The 20,131-nt window shown below is 41.3% G+C and overlaps 1 protein-coding gene across 1 annotated transcript in view; it reads right to left on the reverse strand.

Moving 5' to 3' along the window:
* The window catches only part of ptprsa (protein tyrosine phosphatase receptor type Sa), a 240,010-nt gene that overhangs the window by 96,041 nt on the left and 123,838 nt on the right, over positions 1-20,131 (reverse strand). The window contains exon 6 of the mRNA XM_055217681.2: positions 9,271-9,459. Within this exon, the coding sequence (XP_055073656.2) occupies positions 9,271-9,459 (189 nt within the window). The remainder of the gene's footprint in view (positions 1-9,270; positions 9,460-20,131) is intronic.

Raw genomic sequence — 20,131 nt, forward strand, 5'->3', positions numbered from 1 at the left:
CAATACAATATATTGCACTGATGCTTTAAATCATTGCATTGTCAAGTTTTACTGCTCATTTATGTGTTAATATGTAGAAACATCTTTGGCCTTTCGCAGATACACATCATTAAACTTGACACAAACTCTATATATTTAAATAATGTTCATAAACATTGAAATTTCAATTGGCGAAACTAAAGTGCAAAATAGCAAAAATCACCAGCGAGTTTACCTCAAAATCAAAGTTATGCTCAAAGCAAAGATGTTTACTTACCCGTTCACTCTGAAAAGCAAAGCCAGGTTAAGTTAGAAACACTTTTAAACCACATGGTCAATACTGCGATTTAATGACATAAGCAGAAATGGTCTTGCTCTGGACCGAGTCTCTGGAGTCAACCTAGATCTCATCTCCAAACAGTTTTTCCATTTCAGTGCAAAGAGACACTTTTAACGACACACATGTGGGCTAACTTCCAGAAAGTAGCAAAATAACATAACGTTTGGTGCACAATGTGAGACCCTATCGTTGCAGATGCATTTGGGACGGGTGGAAATGAGATCAGGGCTGAGAGAGGTACACACAGCGTCCTCATTACTGTGATAAGTAAAACCCCGCCCCTGTCTCCAAACACCGCAAATGTCACATACACAGGTAAACATGAACCCTAACACCTGTACCCCCGCCCCAATACACTGACATTTCAATTCACGGAACTCAGGAATTAACAAACACAAAACAAACACGTTCGACAGACACAAAACAAACACAGACACAAAGACAGGGTGAATGTTAACTAGAGGAAGAAAACAGCTGGGCTCCGGAAAGGAAAATCGCCTGGTTAGGTGGTTAAGCTAGGTTAGTTGCGTTATGTTTCACGTTAGTCTCTTACCTCGGATAGGTGTGCTCTCTGGAAAGACATAAACGAAACAGACATCAGTTTAGTTCAGGATTAATATTAGTCCAAGTTATTTAATACTGTGAGAGAGTAGATCTCTTATTATTGAAGGTTTAAGACCTTGAGGTGCTGGGATTAAAATGTGGACTTGGAGCGTTGTACTGTGTGACTGGTTGGGCTTATTTTTCGTCCTCAAAAACACATCTACAGGTTGTTGTATTTGTCTATAAAAGTCTTTTTTAGCTCCCATTTGATTTTTACAGTTTTGGAATCCATTCAGCTGATCTCCTGGTCCGGCGCTAGCACTTTTAGCATAGCTCAGCACAATCCATTGAATGTGACCAGACCACTAGCATCACGCTAAAAAATAACCAGAGAGTTTCGATATTTTACCTATTTAAAACTTGACTCTTCTGTAGTTACATTGTGTACTAAGACTTTCAATAGCAGGGCACTATTTTGAGGCGCTGCGTAATATTATTGCGCCTTCTGCAGCCATGTTACATCGGCAAAGTCCTTGATTATTACGCCAGAATGAGAGTATAGTTCCTAGCCATATCTGCCTAGAAAATCACAACTTTTGATTTTCCGTCAGTCTTAGCACACGATGTAACTACAGAAGAGTCTTTAGTCAAAAGTTTTAAATAGGAAAAATATAGAAACTCTTTGGTTATTTTTAGCGCGATGCTAATGGTCTAATTAGATTCAATGGATTGTGCTAAGCTATGCTAGCGTCAGACCTGGAGATCGGCTGAGTGGATTCCAAATCGGTAAAAATCAAATGTTTAACTTTAGGGGAGCTGAAAAAAATTAGCATATTTTCAAAAAAGTGGAGTGTCTCTTTAAAGGTCACCTAATATGCAAATTTTTCAACATGTAACTTTAGTCCCCAAACTTTAGAGTCTCAGATCCACAAACCTTATAAATATTTTATTATACCACGTTGAAAAGGCCCATTTTTGGGTGTGCGGGAAAAAGTGCGGTTTTGTGTGTGTCTCTTTAAATGCAAATGAGCGCCTGCTTCCCTCCCCATTTACTGTTATCTATACCAAAAACACAAACAATTTTAATAAGAAAGTTACCCTACGTCACTGTTCATAATAAATGTGCAGTAATAAATTATGTAAAAAATATTTAAAATAGAAATAATGACCTCATTGTGGTCTTTTTAGTCGGTTGGGGGTGGCAAGATGGTGCCGGGGGGGGGGGGGGGGCAGTTTTTATAATATTTTATAAAATACATTACATAAATGATGTATAATTAAACATTAGAAAAATAAAACTCCTAACCAACAGCAATATTTTGTATGATTTAATATGTTTTGTTTAATTAAAATTGTAAGTTTTGTAATGTTTTATGTCATACATTTTCTTTTGAGGGGTCTGCGAAGGGATGCATCGTACACAATAGGAGGCCGCACGCAGAAAAAGTTTGAGAACCACTGGTTTACACAAACCACATATAAAAGTATATTAGGGACCTTTAAATCTAAATTATTGGTTTTATAAAAAAAACTTTAGGACCTCTTCTTTAATCGTATTCCCCTGATATTAACAACAGAAATGATCCTTTCACCCCGACTAAGCCCTAAATATACATCAGACCTGTATTGAAATGTTATACAGAATCTAACTTTGCCAAAACTCAAGCAGAGAGGTCACTGTTACATCTGTCGACCTGCCCTGCAGGTGCTGGCGATACACCGACCTTGCTCATTTTCGACAATGAAGATGCTACGCTTCCTGTAGCTGTTATACACTAAATGTGTGGCATTGGGTCACCGTGAGCCAATGTGCACGGGTCCGAGGAAAGTGAGGATAATGGCGCTTTTTGAAACATGGATTTTTTTCATAATTTAATATTGTAAGCTTGGGGCCTGGCTGTTATTCTCCTTGTGATATAAAGCTGTATAACCTCTCTGACCCAGTCAACAGACAAATACAGTGAGCTCCTTTGTCCACCAGCACCGTGAATGTCATTGTTAAAGCGTGAAGGCTATTTTGCCTGCCTCTCAGATGGCCGCCCCATAGCCTGACATTAGCTCCTCCAATCGTCCCTGCAGGTGATCTATAAACCACAGTGCGTCTTTTTGCAGACTATTAAGGGCAAAAGGCCAAGGAATAAGGCTGTGCTTTGATGAGAACAGCACAATAAAAGAGGAGTCTGTGGTTTTATCTTGTATTTATACTTATGACCACCGGCCCGCCTAGGAGCGATACATAACACAAATGCAGCCAGACAAGAGTCGTGTGCTAAATTATTCAGTTTACGACTGGATGAGTGTGAGCTTTGATGATTCGATAAGCAGGCAAAATATTTATAATTTAAACTTTGTTTATGTATATTTTAGATGTTTAGAAGGAATTATAAGGGTTTAGGGAATCGTCAGTGTCAGTTTAGTTAGTATTAGGGTCTTAAAGGCAGCAGCGTTAGATTGCTTTGATGTTCCCACTAGAGTTAGGGTTAAGGTTAGGACTGGTTAGGGTTAGATGAGGTTAGGTTTAGGTTAGAGGTTTCTCAGATTCGTGAAAGGGTAAAACAACCTATTTGTTAAAAACAGGGAACTTTCTGCTTCTGTTATTGTCATGAAAAAAGACAGTAAATAGATTAAAAGAAGAAACTTGAATCCCAAAGTCATTTTTTGTTTCTAAACAAATGCCAGCAAATTCGAGCCAATGACACGTCAAAATCATTGGCCAGATTTTGTCGTGACCTCCGTGAGCATTTGAGGGCACCTTTCTCCACGAACTTTCCAGATTCGCTCATACACTTGGGCAAGAAGGTAGGGGAAAAGGAGGGGGGTGGAAAACAATCTGGCCGCGGACATCGTCCATCTGTATGACTGCAACTGAGTTTGGGCTCGCCGCCATGCATTCAGGCCACGGTGACCTTAAAAATATTTCAGGAGGGACGCAGATGCCGCACAGACGAGCTTACCATCATAATATCTGTCAGTCAAAGCAACTTGCATGAAAACACTGTAAAATTGGCTTTTCTTTATAAAAGACAAGCAAAAATTATTTAAAAAAAAAAACATCTGGAAGCTTAGACGGACTGTAAAAGCCAAAGGTTTATTGTCAAGGGAATGCTGGGAAAAATGTCAGTCGTGCTTCCCAGAAGGCATGGGTCACCTCCAGTTTCAAACAACAGGATCTTGCCATTGATGCATAGTTTTGCTACCAGTCTCAATATCCACAAACCATTAAACGTGATGTAGATTCCATCAAAATACTAAGCTAATTAGTTCGATCCATCCAGTAATAATGTGCTAATTTTGTGAAATACTCCCCTTCACTTATCGTGGCTACCAGTGCGTTAACATCCTGGCATTTTATCAGATGATGCTAATGTCCAATCAGGTCTGAGGACTGGAACTAATTGTGAAACAACTAGACGTTGTATTAATGAGTCTTACGCTCTATGACCGCTTCAGATCCATCAGTTAGATCGGTGGCGTGTACTTAAAGCCGGCAGAAAGCAATCAGAAGTCCAAACCAGCCTATGCAGAAAGAGCAACCGCAGCAGGAATCCGTCCATTTATCTCCCCTGCGTGTCTTTCCTGGGGTATTGCCTCTAGTAATTTTAGTTTAGTAACTGTAGCCACACCTGGAAAAGATCCATGGATGCTAAAGTAGCAGTATGACAGATTTCCAAATGTTAAAATGTTTGCAAGATTCTGTTTTTCTGGAAAGGTAAACGAGGTTGCCGTTAGGATCTCTGTAGTCCCTCCCGAGCTTTTAAACTTAAGTGATCCCTTTCTCTTTGGAATTGAGATAAAAACGGGAAAGCGGGAGGCTTGGCTGGAGTTGGAAATGAGGAGGATTTGCACCAGGCTTTTTTCCCATCATCATAAATCCCTGCAGGTTGGAGAACTGGCCTCTGATTAACTGCAAACAGCACCACTTTAGGCGAACTGTTGGCCCCAAATGTAAACACAGCAAAATGGCCTCTCTTCATTCTCTCCTTGCTGAATTCTGTCCGCGCTCCAGGACAGGCTCAATTCAGACTTCCAAACATCATCATGTGTGATGAAAAGTGTTTCAGAAACTCAAAATGATGCATATTTTTGTATTATGAATTTTATAATTGGTACACAACTAAAACTACACTGTGTTGGTGCTAACCAATAGTCAGCTAGCCAATGTCATAAGTAGCCAATTAGGGGGTGGTTCACATTTCGCAAATCAAAAAACGTTTGGAAAACGCAACTGCACCGCTTTCCTAGTTCTTTCCAACAGGCTTTAACCAAACTGGCTGAAAAAGACACGAAATGTGATCTGGTGCTAACATTATTATACTAAAATGTACAGCAATATTAGCATAGGAACCAATTACTTTTTTCACCGGTGGGTGCTCTGTACAACGTCAGGCAACGCAATGTTTAGGTTGCTTAGCAACGGCAGATGTTACGGGAGCACCTAAGCGCTTTGGAAATGAGGGGGAAATCATCAATATTAGCATAAGCGTCAATATTAGCATAAGCACCAATTTCTTTTTCCGCCGGCAGATGCTCTGCAGAACGTCACGCAATGCAATGCTTAGGTTGCTTAGCAATGGCAGATGCTACAGGAGCGCCCAAGCGCTTTGGAAAGAAGAGGGAAAGCGGCGTGGTTGCGTTTTCCAAATGGTTTTAGTCCTGAAATATTAAGCGCCTGGTAAAGAACAACTTGTTGCAGTCTACATTCAAAATAACACATTTGCACGCACAAAAGACGCGAAATGTGAACCGCCTCCAACATCACTATACTAAAATGTACATCAATATTAGCATAAGAGCCAATTTCTTTTCCCCCCGGCAGATGCTGTGCAGAAAGTCACGCAATGCAATGCTTAGATTGCTTAGCAACGGCAGATGCTACGGGAGCGCCCAAGCGCTTTGGAAAGAAGGGGGAAAAGTGGCGTGGTTGCGTTTTCCAAATGGTTTTAGCCCTGAAATATGAAGCGCCTGGTAAAGAGCACGCTGGTAGCAGTCTAAATTCACAATAACACATTTGCACATGCAAAAGACACGAAATGTGAACCGCCACTAACATTACTATGCTAAAATGTACATCAATATTAGCATAGGCGCCAATTTCTTTTTCCGTCTGCGGATGCTCTGCAGAAAGTCACGCAATGCAATGCTTAGGTTGCTTAGCAATGGCAGACGCTACAGGAGCGCCCAAGCGCTTTGGAAAGAAGGGGGAAATCGTGTGGTTGCGTTTTCTGCATCGTTTTAGACGTAAAATATGAAGCGCATGGTAAAGAGCACGTTTGTCGCAGTCTACATTCAAAATAACACATTTGCAGGTGCAAAAGACGCAAAATGTAACCCCCCTAAATTTACTATACTAAAATGTACATCAATATTAGCATAAGCGCCAATTTCTTTTTCCGTCTGCGGATGCTCTGCAGAAAGTCACGCAATGCAATGCTTAGGTTGCTTAGCAATGGCAGCGCTACAGGAGCGCCCAAGCGCTTTGGAAAGAAGGGGGAAATCGTGTGGTTGCGCTTTCTGCATCGTTTTAGACGTAAAATATGAAGCGCACGGTAAAGAGCACGTTTGTCGCAGTCTACATTCAAAATAACACATTTGCACGTGCAAAAGACGCAAAATGTAACCCCCCCTACATTTACTATACTAAAATGTACATCAATATTAGCATAAGCGCCAATTTCTTTTTCCGCCGGCGGAAGCTCTGCAGAAAGTCACGCAATGCAATGCTTAGGTTGCTTAGCAAGTAGACACTACGGGAGCGCCCAAGCGCTTTGGAAAGAAGGAGGAAATCGGTGTGGTTGCGTTTTCTGCATGGTTATAGACATAAAATACGAAGTGCACGGTAAAGAGCTTGTCGCATGTCTAAATTCAAAATAACGCATTTGTGCGTGCAAAAGACGCGAAATGTGAACCGCCCCTAACGATACTATACTAAAATGTACATCAATATTAGCATAAGCGACAATTTCTTTTTCTGCCGGCGGAAGCTCTGCAGAAAGTCACGCAATGCAATGCTTAGGTTGCTTAGCATGTACACGCTACGGGAGCGCCCAAGCGCTTTGGAAAGAAGGGGGAAATCGGTGTGGTTGCGTTTTCTGCATGGTTTTAGACATAAAATATGAAGCGCACGGTAAAGAGCTTGTCGCATGTCTAAATTCAAAATAACGCATTTGTGCGTGCAAAAGACGCGAAATGTGAACCGCCCCTAACGATACTATACTAAAATGTACATCAATATTAGCATAAGCGACAATTTCTTTTTACGCCGGCGGATGCTCGGCACATCAAACAATGCAATGCATAGTTTGCTTAGCAACGGCAGGCGCTATGAGAGCACCCAAGCGCTTTGGAAAAAATGAGGAAAGCAGTGTGGTTGCGTTTTCCGCATGGTTTTAGACATGAAATATGAAAACTCTTATTGTAGATAACTCACGAGATCCTCCAATCAGAGATACTCCTGAATTTCAAAAGCAATTTTGACTCAAATTAATTAAGCATATCTTGGTTTTTCCATGGGATTGGTGCCTATTAATGTTAGCACTAGCATACATATAACTTCCAACTGAAACCTTAGAGATGGCCTGACCGTGTTGGAAAGAATTAAGACTTTCTTAACCAATGTTTCGACACCTTGATGAGGTCTGGATTAGGCTCATAACCCCAGTTAGGTTACAGTATAATGGTTTGCCTTCAAGCCGGAAGGCTCCGGGGGCCTCCACAGGCCCCAGCAGTTTGGCTCTGTCTAGAAGATAAATATGTTATTGTGAGCGAGCTTTCCATGGCACACATAGCGAGGGTGTGTCCAGAGGTCAGAAACAGCTCGGTTGAAACTTCTGAAATACTAATCTGTTATTCATCTCTTTTAAAACCATCAGAATATTTGTGGCCGTGGAGAGTCAAAGCGCAGCCAGCGGAGGGATTCGCTAGAGAGCTGGATATCGGGAAAAATGGTTTGGATAATAAATCTACATCAACAAACTGGCGTCCACAAACGTTGGGTGTAATCTTGAGGAAAATCGGGGGGTGTTAGTGGGCAGGGATGATGTTGGGTAGAAATTTAAGGGAAAGAGAAGGTAAAACATGCACTTTAGAGAGAAGTTCAAATGCTGTCTGCTTCAGGGACGATGGGAAGCTTGTGCACTCGCTGAAACACTTACCAAAGGCTTCTGAAAAACGATTCAAAGCAGAAAAAAGGCAGAAAGGAAGAACAAAGCAGATTTTAGGGCAGTCGCACATAGCCTGAAATCAAGAGTTTAGTGAGGAAGACACCTTTGTAGGATGATTCATGTTAAACATTTGTTAAGACATTTAATGAGACATGACAGATAAGCTTTGATTTACTCAGATCTTAAACAGACCTTATGCAAATGTGTACATTACATCATAATAAAGTTATTGCCTTGGGAAATTCATTAACAGTTTCAAGATCTCAAGGACTTTGGCATTTTTAATCAATTACCAATTATGGTATCTTCAAGATAAATGTATTATACTAAAAGCCAATTGAATGGCTCGCTGTATTATAAAAAATTTAATCGAGAGCATTATTACAGGTCTCATTATTACAGAATTGAGCGTGTCTAATTGTTAAAACTCAAATAATGTGTTAATTACTGGGGGCCAGACAATGTTAAGCATGTAAATGAATAAAACCAGAGCTGTTTTAAAGCGAGACGAACACAGAACACATCATCGACGACAGACAGACAAACATGACAAGGCAAGACAGTCTGGAGACACCTTAGGTAGCTTGTCTTGCGGGTCAGCCTCACAGGAAGTGACATCACTGCGTGCAATCTCCGTGTAGGTTAAAGTCAAACAGACTGAGCTGTCGTCAAAGCATTTGTGTTCACATACCACAGCCCAAAATCTGCAAATTCTGTGTGTCGTCCATTAACAGCGCAAATCACTCACGCCTAAGTAAGTGACGGCAGATGTGGCCGTTTACTACCTAAACACTTCTTATATTTGGAAAAGCAAAACTCAGGGTCAAGTAAGTTCAAGGGTTGCTAGTCGAATATCCACTGTCCACGCATATTCACATCAACACCTACGGATCAAACGTAACCCGATAGATTTTCTTTTTCTCTGCCGCTGACAAACCAGTGACCCACAACGCTAGCCCTGGGGCGACTGGAGCGCTAGACTTAATGAGATATATAATTAGACTCTGTTTTACTGGGTCTTTCAATAAAGTTTCATTAGTCTAAACCAGACATTAATCATACGCTTGCCACAAAATCTGGACTAAGCTTCTCTGACACAGTTCATTAAAAGGCATTAGCTTTACATTTTAGCATTCCTAGCACCTTTAGCATGCACGTTTTTGAAGAGTACAGGTTGATTGTGGTAAAACGTTGACTCTGGAGAAACGTTCGAATAAAGCAGTAAACCGGAGGCTGAGTTTGTCTTACCTGATCTGAGCTGTTTGATCCGGCCGCTGCTCGTGTTGGGGTCGATGGGAAGGAAGTCTTTGAACCAGGTAATTTCTGGGTCGGGGTTCCCGCTGGCGGCGCACAGCATAGTGGCCGTACGAGTCCGCTCCACTACCTTCAGCTGTGGACCCATGTCGATGTTGGGGAAGCCTGCAGGAAGCAGGTCCTCTGTAAGGAAAAACATAAAGATGTTTGTGTTATAATTAGGGATGCACTGATATGGAAATTTTGGCCGATGCAGATATCCGATAACTCTTTGTATTTGGGGGGCGATAACCGATATCTATAGGCCAATAAATATTCATATTATTTTCACAATGAAAAACTTGCAGACCGAGGACATCTTGTCTTTGCGCTAGACTAGCATACTCTTCTTAAGCCCGCAACATGTGTCATCTTCGTGCTATGTCACAGAAAGCACCAATTAAAACTCCACATTGCCAGCAATGAGCAAGTGAAGTGGTTCAACAAACCAAAATAATCCATCATTTATCGGCTTTCATTTATCGGCCTAATTTTGCTATCAGACCGATAACCGATAATATTAAAAATAAGCAGTTATCGGCCGATAACGATATGTCGGCCGATAAATCGTGCATCCCTAGTTATAATCTTCGTTTTTTAGAAACTGAATAAGAGGGGCATTTAAATTCGAGACTTTAAAGGTGCAGTGTGTAGACTTTAGCGGCATCTAGTGGTGAGGTTACAAATTGCACCCCTCCCTTTTTAAGCACATAGAGAAGTTACGATAGCGTCACAGGACAGACATGTAATCATCTGAGACAATGTAGTGGCAAACATGCTCTGTAGAGCAGTTTGTCCGTTTAGGACAATTGTAAAAATGTGGTGGCGCAAAATGGCGGCTTACATGTAGGGGGACCCGCAGTGTATGTAGATAAAACGTCTCATTCTAAGGTAATAAAAACAATACAGTTTATTATATAAGGTCTTTATACAACACTGATAATATAGTTATGTATATTATATTGCATTTCTGTCAAAGATATGACATAGAAAGTTACGTGTAATCAAGCAGGAAGCAGGAGCACCATTGATTTCCATAGTAAAAAAAAATTCTATGGAACTCAATGGTGCCCCAAAACTGTTTGGTTACAAACATTGGTCAAAATATCTTTCTTTGTGTTCAGCAGAACAAATAAATGTATAACTTCAGGGTGCGTAAATGATAGGATTTTTAGGTGAACTATCCCTTTAAGTGAAGGCACATTAAGAATGTTAGTGGGTCACCATTCACTTTAAGCCTTATTTCTATCCAATGTAAGTGAATGGTTTACCCCATTTACCCCAAATTCTCCAAAGTTGCTTTCCGAGTCAACACAAGTATTGTTTTATCACTTTTTACCATGGGTTCACACCAGCTGCGTTTGAGGCGTCAAATTCGCGTCTAGTTTGTCGCTTGAACATTTTGAGTTTACTCGCTTCATTCGCGCGTGAAAGCCACGCGTGAAATTCTAGTCATCGAGACATTCACACGGAAATTCGCGTCATGGGAGGGGCTTCTGCGACTCTGCTCGCTTTCTGTAGTCACTACTAGAGTAAGCTTCTGATTGGTTAACCCGGCGCATTTTTCCGGCAAAGTTCAAATTTTTCAACTTGTGAGTTTCCCGCGGCAACGCTCAATTCGCTCAAACTAGACGCACAAATAAGGCGGAAACGCATCTACCGCGCTAAACGCATAATTCACGCCGCGAGACCTCCCGACGCACGTCAACGTGTCTTTACATTGAATTAATATGTAAATCACTCGCGCTTGACACCCCTAATGCGTCTGGTGTGACCATTAGACTCCAAACTACCCATTAATTATAAAAAAGTGCAATATAAAACAGACAACAGTATTGTAAAGAAGTAAGTATTTATCTAGCATTTCTGTCTTTATTTGAAGGTCACTGTCTGGGTAAAAGCTTTCCTAAAATCACATATTCTGTAGTACGTCATAGATAAACGTTCAGCGCCTGTATGTGTAGTCCATATCCAGATTAACTGTGCCCCTGTGACACCAGCATAGGATTTCTGCAAACCACACAAATTAAGCCCTGAACACGAGATGAGTAATTTGATTTGAGTTTAATTAAAAGCAGCGAGCGCACAGATCACACAGATATCAACAGGGGAGTTCGGGTCGAGGGTGGGCGAGACTAGATGAGAATAGAGACTGTTGGAAATGTCAAATACTATTTATTATATCGACCCAGGCGCTAACTGTGGGGCTGAACCATTAAATGAGTCAAAAATATTACAAGCAGCAGGCTAAATTAATAATTAAAATCTATTAATAGTAACAGCTAAAAACACAATATCAAAATGACAATATTGTTGTCCTTGCTTTAAATAATTAAAATAAGAAAATAATTAAATATGTATGTGACCCTGGACTATAAAACCAGCCAAAAGGGTACATTGTTGAAATCTGAAAGGTGAATTAATAAGCTTTGCATTGATGTATGGTTTGTTAGGATTGGACAATATTTGGTCGAGATACTGCTATTTAAAAAAACTGGAATCTGAGGTGCAAATAAATCACAATATTAAGAAAATCGCCTTTAAAGTCCTTAGTAACACATATTACTAATAATAAATATATATTTTTTTAGATATTTAAAGTAGTAAATTTACAAAACATCTTCATAATCTTTACTTAATATTCTAATTATTTTTTTACAATAAAAAATCTATAAATTTGACCCATACAATGTATTGTTGGCTATTGCTTCAAATATACCTGTGCGACTTATGACTGGTTTATGGTCCAGGATCACAGATTTACCAAATATAACTAGGATAGATACATATAACCAGGGTTCCTGTAGCTCACTTTGTATAGCATTGTGTAAGCAGCACAAAGGTTTTGGGTTTCCAAGAGAAAACACATAGTAATAAATGTACAGCTTGAATGCAAATGTATAAATGTTAAAATAATGTAAATATAACCAGACACAAATTATGTAGGTATGAGTAGTATATGCCAAAAAGGTTAAAAAAAATTTGTTTACCCAAATTTATACCTTTAAAAGTGACGTAGAATGGAAAACTTTATTTACGTAGGCATAGATGAATAATAAGAGTTCTTTACATGGTAATGACACATCGTGAGACTCAAACGCAATTATTTCCTCCTTATGTAAACCGCGTGCATACAAAAGACAGCTGGAAAACAGGCCAATCATAACATACCACTGACTGTGACGTTACAGTCGTGATGTACGCCCCAACATTAAATTATTTGCAATGTTGTTACAATGCTAAAAACAAATTTGTGACTGCTGAGTTAGCCTATATGCTAGCGTTCAGGCTGAAGTTCAACTATTAATGTTACCGTGGGTTCACACCACCCGCGTTTGAGGCATCAAAATTGCGTCTACCGCGTCTAGTTTGCTGCTTGAACATTTTGAGTTTACTCGCTTCATTTGCCCGTGAAATTCTAGTCATCGACACTTTCACGCGGAAATTCGCGCCATGGGAGGAGCTTCTACGACTCCACTCGCTTCCTGTAATTATGTCACTACTAGAGCAAGCTACTGATTGGTTAACATGGTGCGTTTTTTCGCCAAAGTTCAACATTTTCGACTTGCACGTTTGCAGCGGAAACGATCAATTCGCGCCATTTGCGCTAACAAGACGCGCGAATGGGTGGAATCGCGTCTCCCGCACCGCACTAAACGCCTCATTCGAGCCGCGAGACCTCCAGACATACGTTAACGGATCTTCACATTGACTTAACATCGAAATCACTCGTGCTTGATGCCTCTACCGCGGCTGGTCTGACTTAACTGGCATTACAGTTAAGTTTTGCAGGTCCATACTGAAGAAAAAACACAAACTTGCCACTCAGAAACATCTATTAACAATCTCCAAACAATTAATTAATCCTCAAAATCTGTATCTTCATCTCATACAGTCACTACTAGAGCAAGCTACTGATTGGTTAACATGGCGCGTTTTTTCGCCAAAGTTCAACATTTTAAACTTGCACGTTTGCAGCTGAAACGATCAATTCGCGCCATTTGCGCAAACTAGACGTGCGAATGAAGTGGAATCGCGTCTACCGCACTAAACGTCTCATTTGAGCCGCGAGACCTCCAGACACACGTCAACGTATCTTCATATTGACTTAACATTAAAATCACTCGTGCTTGAAGCCTCTACCGCAGCTGGTCTGACTGCAGCATTACAGTTAAGTTTGGAGGTCCTTACTGAGAAAAAAAACACAAACTTGCCACTCAGAAACGTGTATTAACAATCACCAAACAATTAATTAATCCTCAAAATCTGTATCTTCATCTCATACAGTCACTACTAGAGCAAGCTACTGATTGGTTAACATGGCGCGTTTTTTCGCCAAAGTTCAACATTTTCAACTTGCACGTTTGCAGCTGAAACGATCAATTCGCGCCATTTGCGCAAACTAGACGTGCGAATGAAGTGGAATCGCGTCTACCGCACTAAACGACTCATTTGAGCCGCGAGACCTCCAGACACACGTCAACGGATCTTCATATTGACTTAACATTGAAATCACTCGTGCTTGACGCCTCTACCGCAGCTGGTCTGACTTAACTGGCATTACAGTTAAGAAAAAAAACACAAACTTGCCACTCAGAAACGTCTATTAACAATCTCCAAACAATTAATTAATCCTCAAAATCTGTATCTTCATCTCATACAGTCACTACTAGAGCAAGCTACTGATTGGTTAACATGGCGCGTTTTTTCGCCAAAGTTCAACATTTTCAACTTGCACGTTTGCAGCGGAAACGATCAATTCGCGCCATTTGCGCAAACTAGACGCACGAATGAGGTGGAATCGTGTCTACTGCACTGCACTAAACGCCTCATTCGAGCTGCAAGACCTCCAGACACACGTCAACGGATCTTCATATTGACTTAACATTGAAATCACTCGCGCTTGACGCCTCTACCCCAGCTGGTCTGACTGCAGCATTACAGTTAAGTTTTGCAGGTCCTTACTGAAAAAAAAACACAAACTTGCCACTCAGAAACGTCTATTAACAATCACCAAACAATTAATTAATCCTCAAAATCTGTATCTTCATCTCATAAAGTCACTACTAGAGCAAGCTACGGATTGGTTAACATGGCGCGTTTTTTCGCCAAAGTTCAACATTTTCAACTTGCACGTTTGCAGTGGAAACGATCAATTCGCGCCATTTGCGCAAACTAGACGCGCGAATGAGGTGGAATCGCGTCTACCGCACCGCACTAAACGCCTCATTCGAGCCGCGAGACCTTCAGACACACGTCAACGGATCTTCACATTGACTTAACATCGAAATCACTCGCGCTTGACGCCTCTACCGCGGCTGGTCTGACTTAACTGGCATTACAGTTAAGTTTTGCAGGTCCATACTGAAGAAAAAAACACAAACTTGCCACTCAGAAATGTCTATTAACAATCTCCAAACAATTAATTAATCCTCAAAATCTGTATCTTCATCTCATATAGCTTCATCTGATACAGGCTCAAACATAAGGTCTGTTTACACACACACAGAGCTACTAAAGGAGCTGCTCTGAGAAACAGCCAATCAAAGCAAAGCTCAACATTATTATTCATGACCCTTTCAAATAAGGTAATAATAGACCATTTCATTCCAATTTAACATATTATGTCAAAGCAGTATTTGGCATCTTTACTACATAAGCGACACTTAAGTTACATATTTTGGAAAACTTAAAAAAAATATTATCTTAAAACAGTTGGACATACATACCATGCCTGCTATTATAAGCAACAGTATGCTATAAATATCTGTATTAACACTGAGACACAAAATCTGAAAAGGAATCGTCCTTCAGGAAGGAACGGCTTCCCCCAAGCATTTGTACAGAGAGATAATAGTAACAGATATCTAGAAATAGAATTTGCCTTTCAGATATTCCCATGAGCTTCTTGTGCTGAAATTGGTTCAGGGTCATCAGCTTTGGTAAAGAAAGAGAAAATCGCACACATATCTACACAAAAAGCCCTTAGCAGCCTGCAGTTATAGTTGCATTTATGCTAAAAAGCACTGCACTTACGATTCCTCAATGCATATAACCTGCAGATTTATACTCGGGCACTCGCACAGCTAATTCATCGCCACTCCCCCTATACACCCAAACAGCAGGCCTTAACTGGCTGACTATTAGACGAAACACAGCTTTCTATACTTAGTCTCTGTTGAAAGCCTTCTGGTCACAATGCACTTCAGGTGCCTGATGCGGGCCGAGGTCCCTCCTATTGTTTGGCACTTTTCAAAGGGCTAATTCAGCCTCTCTCCCATAATTTCCTACAACACACGGAGGAATGCAATTACAGGTGCACGCTCGTGGCCGAGAGGCTGTTAAGCCGTGACGATAATGGCCTGGTTTTAATGACCGCCGTTCTTGGGCGTAGGATTGGGGAGAACGGGAGCGCTGTCTACTTTAGCCAACAGCTGTCTATTTACCGATATATAAGGGCACGTCTTAATCTCCCGTGCTTTGACACCGGCTGTCATTATCTGTAATTGCCTTTAATTGTGGCTCGTGATTTAATGTCATTATGTAAGTGACCGATCTAAAGCCTCTTAACCCGAGCGGTGGCCTTAGCGGAAGCCGATTTGCGTCGAGTATCAACGGTTATAAACAAATGAGTTATGATTGATTTCTAATGATCTTTGCAGATATAATTTTGTTTAAAAGATTAAAAGCTAAATGGCCTATTTCGGCCTGTGCGTCAACTAAAAGGTATAATATAAATACACAAGTACCACTTCCAAGTACCACATTGGCTTTCTTAACAATAAATCTTCGTAATTATAGAAAAGCACTTTTTGAAAAGCTTACTTTAAAAAACCTAGTCTGCGGCAAACGTCTCGGGGGTGGAATTAAATTGCATAGATGAATCCTATGCGGCATTGGCCATTTTATTATTTTCACTTACCGAAATCATTTAATTTCATCAGTTTCATAATCAGGTTAACTGATTACCTCCCGCAACAGTCAGAAATGCTTTCAGAAGCAAATTAATATTACAGAGAGGAAAGAGAGGGAAAGAGAGAGAGAAACGTGTAAACTCGCCCATCGCTGTGTGCAACCCGGGGCGTCTGGGTTCAGCTACTCTGCGGGGTCAAACCGTGTGACATCATCACAAGAAGACATTAACAAAAGAATGGGAGCACTAATCATTCGGGGAGCAGGGAGAGACTCCTGCTCCTGTTGGTTTATGCCAACTACTTTTCCTTCTGCCACACACCATCTTTTACCATACAAATTTCCATGGGATCATACATTTTTTTAACTGTCCGGCAGCCTGAGAATGCTACTCTTGGTGGGAATGTTACAGTAAATCAATGTCCTTTAGGAATAGAGACTGTTGGGTCTATATGCAAGAGCCTTTCTCAGAAATAAAGCTTATGGGTTGGGTTTTAAAGGGTTACTCAACTTTCATAAGAAAATATCCTGACAATTTACTCACCCCCATGTCATCCAAGATGTTTATGTCTTTCTGTCTTCAGTCGAAAAGAATACAAAATTTTTGTCCATATAGTGGACTTCAATTGGACCCAATAGTTTGAACTTTGAAGGTTAAAATTGCAGTTTCAATGCAGCTTTAATGGGCTCTAAACAATCCCAAATGAGGCATAAAGGTCTTATCTAGCGAAACGATTGTCATTTTCACCAAAAAAAGTACTTATAGCCACTCCCACTGTGATGCGCCTGCGCAACCTTACATATGCATTTAAGTTGAAAGGTCACGCATGGCGTATGCAAAATGCACGCAAACGGACCATTTTAAACTAAAGACATTATTTGGTGTCATTTTACATACAACAACTTCTGAACGGTCCTCATTATTCACGCTTGTAAACACTGGAGCTGTAGTTTCCCATTTGCCATGTGTGATCTTACGATGTGATTACCTAATATATAAGGTCGCGAACGCGAATCACAGGGCTAGTGCAAGAGGAGAAGTTGTGGTTATAAAGTACATATTTATAATTTTTTAGGTAAAAATGACAATCGTTTCACTAAAAAAAACTTTTTGCCTCATTAGGGATTGTTTACAGTTCATTAAGGGGCGGTTCACATTTCGCGTTTAAATCCGCGCAGAAAATGCGACCGTTGGTTGGTTCTTGTCACATGACCTGTGGTGCACTTGAAGCATTCTAGAAAGTTGAAATGTTGTTAACTCAATGCGTTTTGGACACGCCTGGAAAAAACGACCTGTTGCGATTCGCGTCGCTTCCATTATGAGTGTGCATACCATGCGCCTACATTTGAAGTAACGAACTTGATCGTGCAAAAGATGCAAAATGTGAATCACTTCTAATGGTGCATTTCCACCAGCCGCGGTAGAGGCGGCAAAAACATGCTATTCGCGCGTAGTTGGACGCGTGAACATTTGAGTTCGCGCATGAAATTCTAGTCATTCGAGACATTCACACGGAAATTCGCGTCATGGGAGGGGCTTCTGCGACTCTGCTGAGACTCCGCCACTCCGCTCGCTTCCTGTAATCACGTTACTACTACAGCAAGGTCCTGATTGGTTAACGCGGTGCGGAAATCTGCAGAACTCGCGCGTTTCCCGCAGCAACGCTCAATTTGCGCGGAAGGCACGTTCTGCGCTATTTGCGCCGCGCTTACCAAGTGTACCGCGCCGCAGGATGCCTAATCGTGTCTTTGCATTGACTTAACATGTAAATCACTTGCGCTTGCCGCATCTACCCTGGCTGGTGTAAACGCTGCATTGAAATTGCAATTTTGACCTTCAAACCATCAGGTCCAATTGAAGTCCACTATGTGGACAAAATCCTGAAATGTTTTCCTCAAAAATCTTAATTTATTTTCGATTGAAGAAAAAAGACATAAACATTTTGGATGACATGGGGGTGAGAAATTTATCAGGAAGTTTGTGGAGTAATCCCTCAAGTTTCTTTATTATTATATTTTCATCAGCTATCAGCGATGGTTTTCTGAAACCTGTTTACTTCTGGAGCACAGCATGATGGCTGAGGTTCTCGGGACAATACAGATGCTCTCTTACCATCCCGCATCCCCCGTCAGGCTTTGATAAAGCGGCAGCGCCACAAACCACGAGGGCTCGGCCGGGCGCTGCACAATTAGGCTGTGGCATGCGGTGATGTTTGTGTGCTGCACGTCTGCTTGATGACCGGGCCCAGCTGTTTATGCCACACTCACATCACTTTGACTTATCAGTACCTGAGGGGGCGGAGCTACAAAGACTGTGTGATTAAACCGAAAGGCTCACGGTCGAGCTGAGATACGAAATCAGTGCGGCCTGCAGTTGGCACTTGCACCCTGCCTGCTGATGGGCAACGGAAGACAGGCGGCCATTGTGACAAAGACAAATTTGCTCTGTAGCAATGACAGCCGTGTGTGTTAAACGGCTCCCAGTCAGAGATCATAGAGTTAACTCAACCATGCAAGCCCCGGTCCAAATCCCTAGGACGGGCGGCACACAAGCTGTTTTGTATCACCTGAGCTGCTAAAACGAAACCAAACATTCAAGAATATGGTATGATGGGTGGGTTTCTCCACGTTGGATAGAGTCCACAGCGATGGGTAATTGCTCCAGACAGAGCAGTCCAATCTCCCGCCACAGAGAGAGGGAACACAACCCTCTCTGCTTATTTATTTGCGCGCTGCACTTTGCCGGTTCCGGTGTGGCCCGAGGGGGGAGATGAGGCGAGCTACAGGAGATGAGGTGAGACCATTAGGCTGCTACAAATGCTCAGACAGCAAAGCGCAATGTCAATAAGGCCATTTCCATTCCTAGGCCGAACTTCCTACTGTCTCGCTTCAATCGGTTTCATTAGTAATTCAAGGTGCGCCATGAGGACTTTGCATAGATTCAATGAACTGCAAGAGTAGAGATGCAGCTTTCTTTAAAATCTCAAGAGCAACACGGAAAAATTAGATGTTGGGAGTCTGGAAATTGTGTGAATTATGCAAAAATGTTGTGCTAAGCAATAGTTAAAAAGAAAGTTGAAGTACAGCAAACCCCAAGGAAATATTCCTGCAATACAAGCATATGACAAAAACAATAGAGGACAGAAGCTTGCATTAGCTGAATAAGACAAACGCTGCACTCGGCGAGCTTTTAGCGGAGTACAATTAAACATCTAATTACAGCGTGAGCTATATCCACAGACTAAATGGCCCGATAGGATGCGTTTTGGGATAAATGGAAAACAGCCTCAATGGATGCATTTTTATTATGGCCTTATTTGCGAGAATGCAGCTTGGGAGGCAGCCAGCCGCTTGCGTATATGAATCGGAGAGGCATTTCTACATGTTTAAGTGACTCGTGTTTGGTTGATTCCTCTATGGAAAACTTGTGGGACGACGGTTAGCGAGCAACAACTGACGTCCTGGGGCAATGGGTTTGCCTATGCACCTGCTGAGTAATGGATACCTGGTACCTCTGCAAAAAATACATACACTCAGGAGAACAGATGCTCATTTTGCATAGTCTTGTGCCAAAGCAAACCAATGCCAGTCAGAGGTCTGAAGCAACGCAACTTTGCATGCGAGATGCCCTTTAAGACTAAATGTTCTTTAAATATTAACATCTGCTTTGGAATCTAGTTAGGACCAGGCAGCGTTCCAACAATAAAGCTGTGTGATCAAGCCCAAACGTGGCTACCTGTGTGGTACATTGATATAAAGTATCAACCTATGTTAGGAGATGTTTTACAATACATCAGAAGACGATTGCACCTTATTCAGTCTGCAGTTTGTATACAGTGTATTTAAGCCATTTGTCAAAATGATAGCTAATCTCCAAATTAAATATTAATGTATAACTCTTATG

Source organism: Misgurnus anguillicaudatus, chromosome 23 (genome assembly GCF_027580225.2).
Source record: "Misgurnus anguillicaudatus chromosome 23, ASM2758022v2, whole genome shotgun sequence".
In the NCBI taxonomy this organism is placed as follows: Eukaryota; Metazoa; Chordata; class Actinopteri; order Cypriniformes; family Cobitidae; genus Misgurnus; species Misgurnus anguillicaudatus.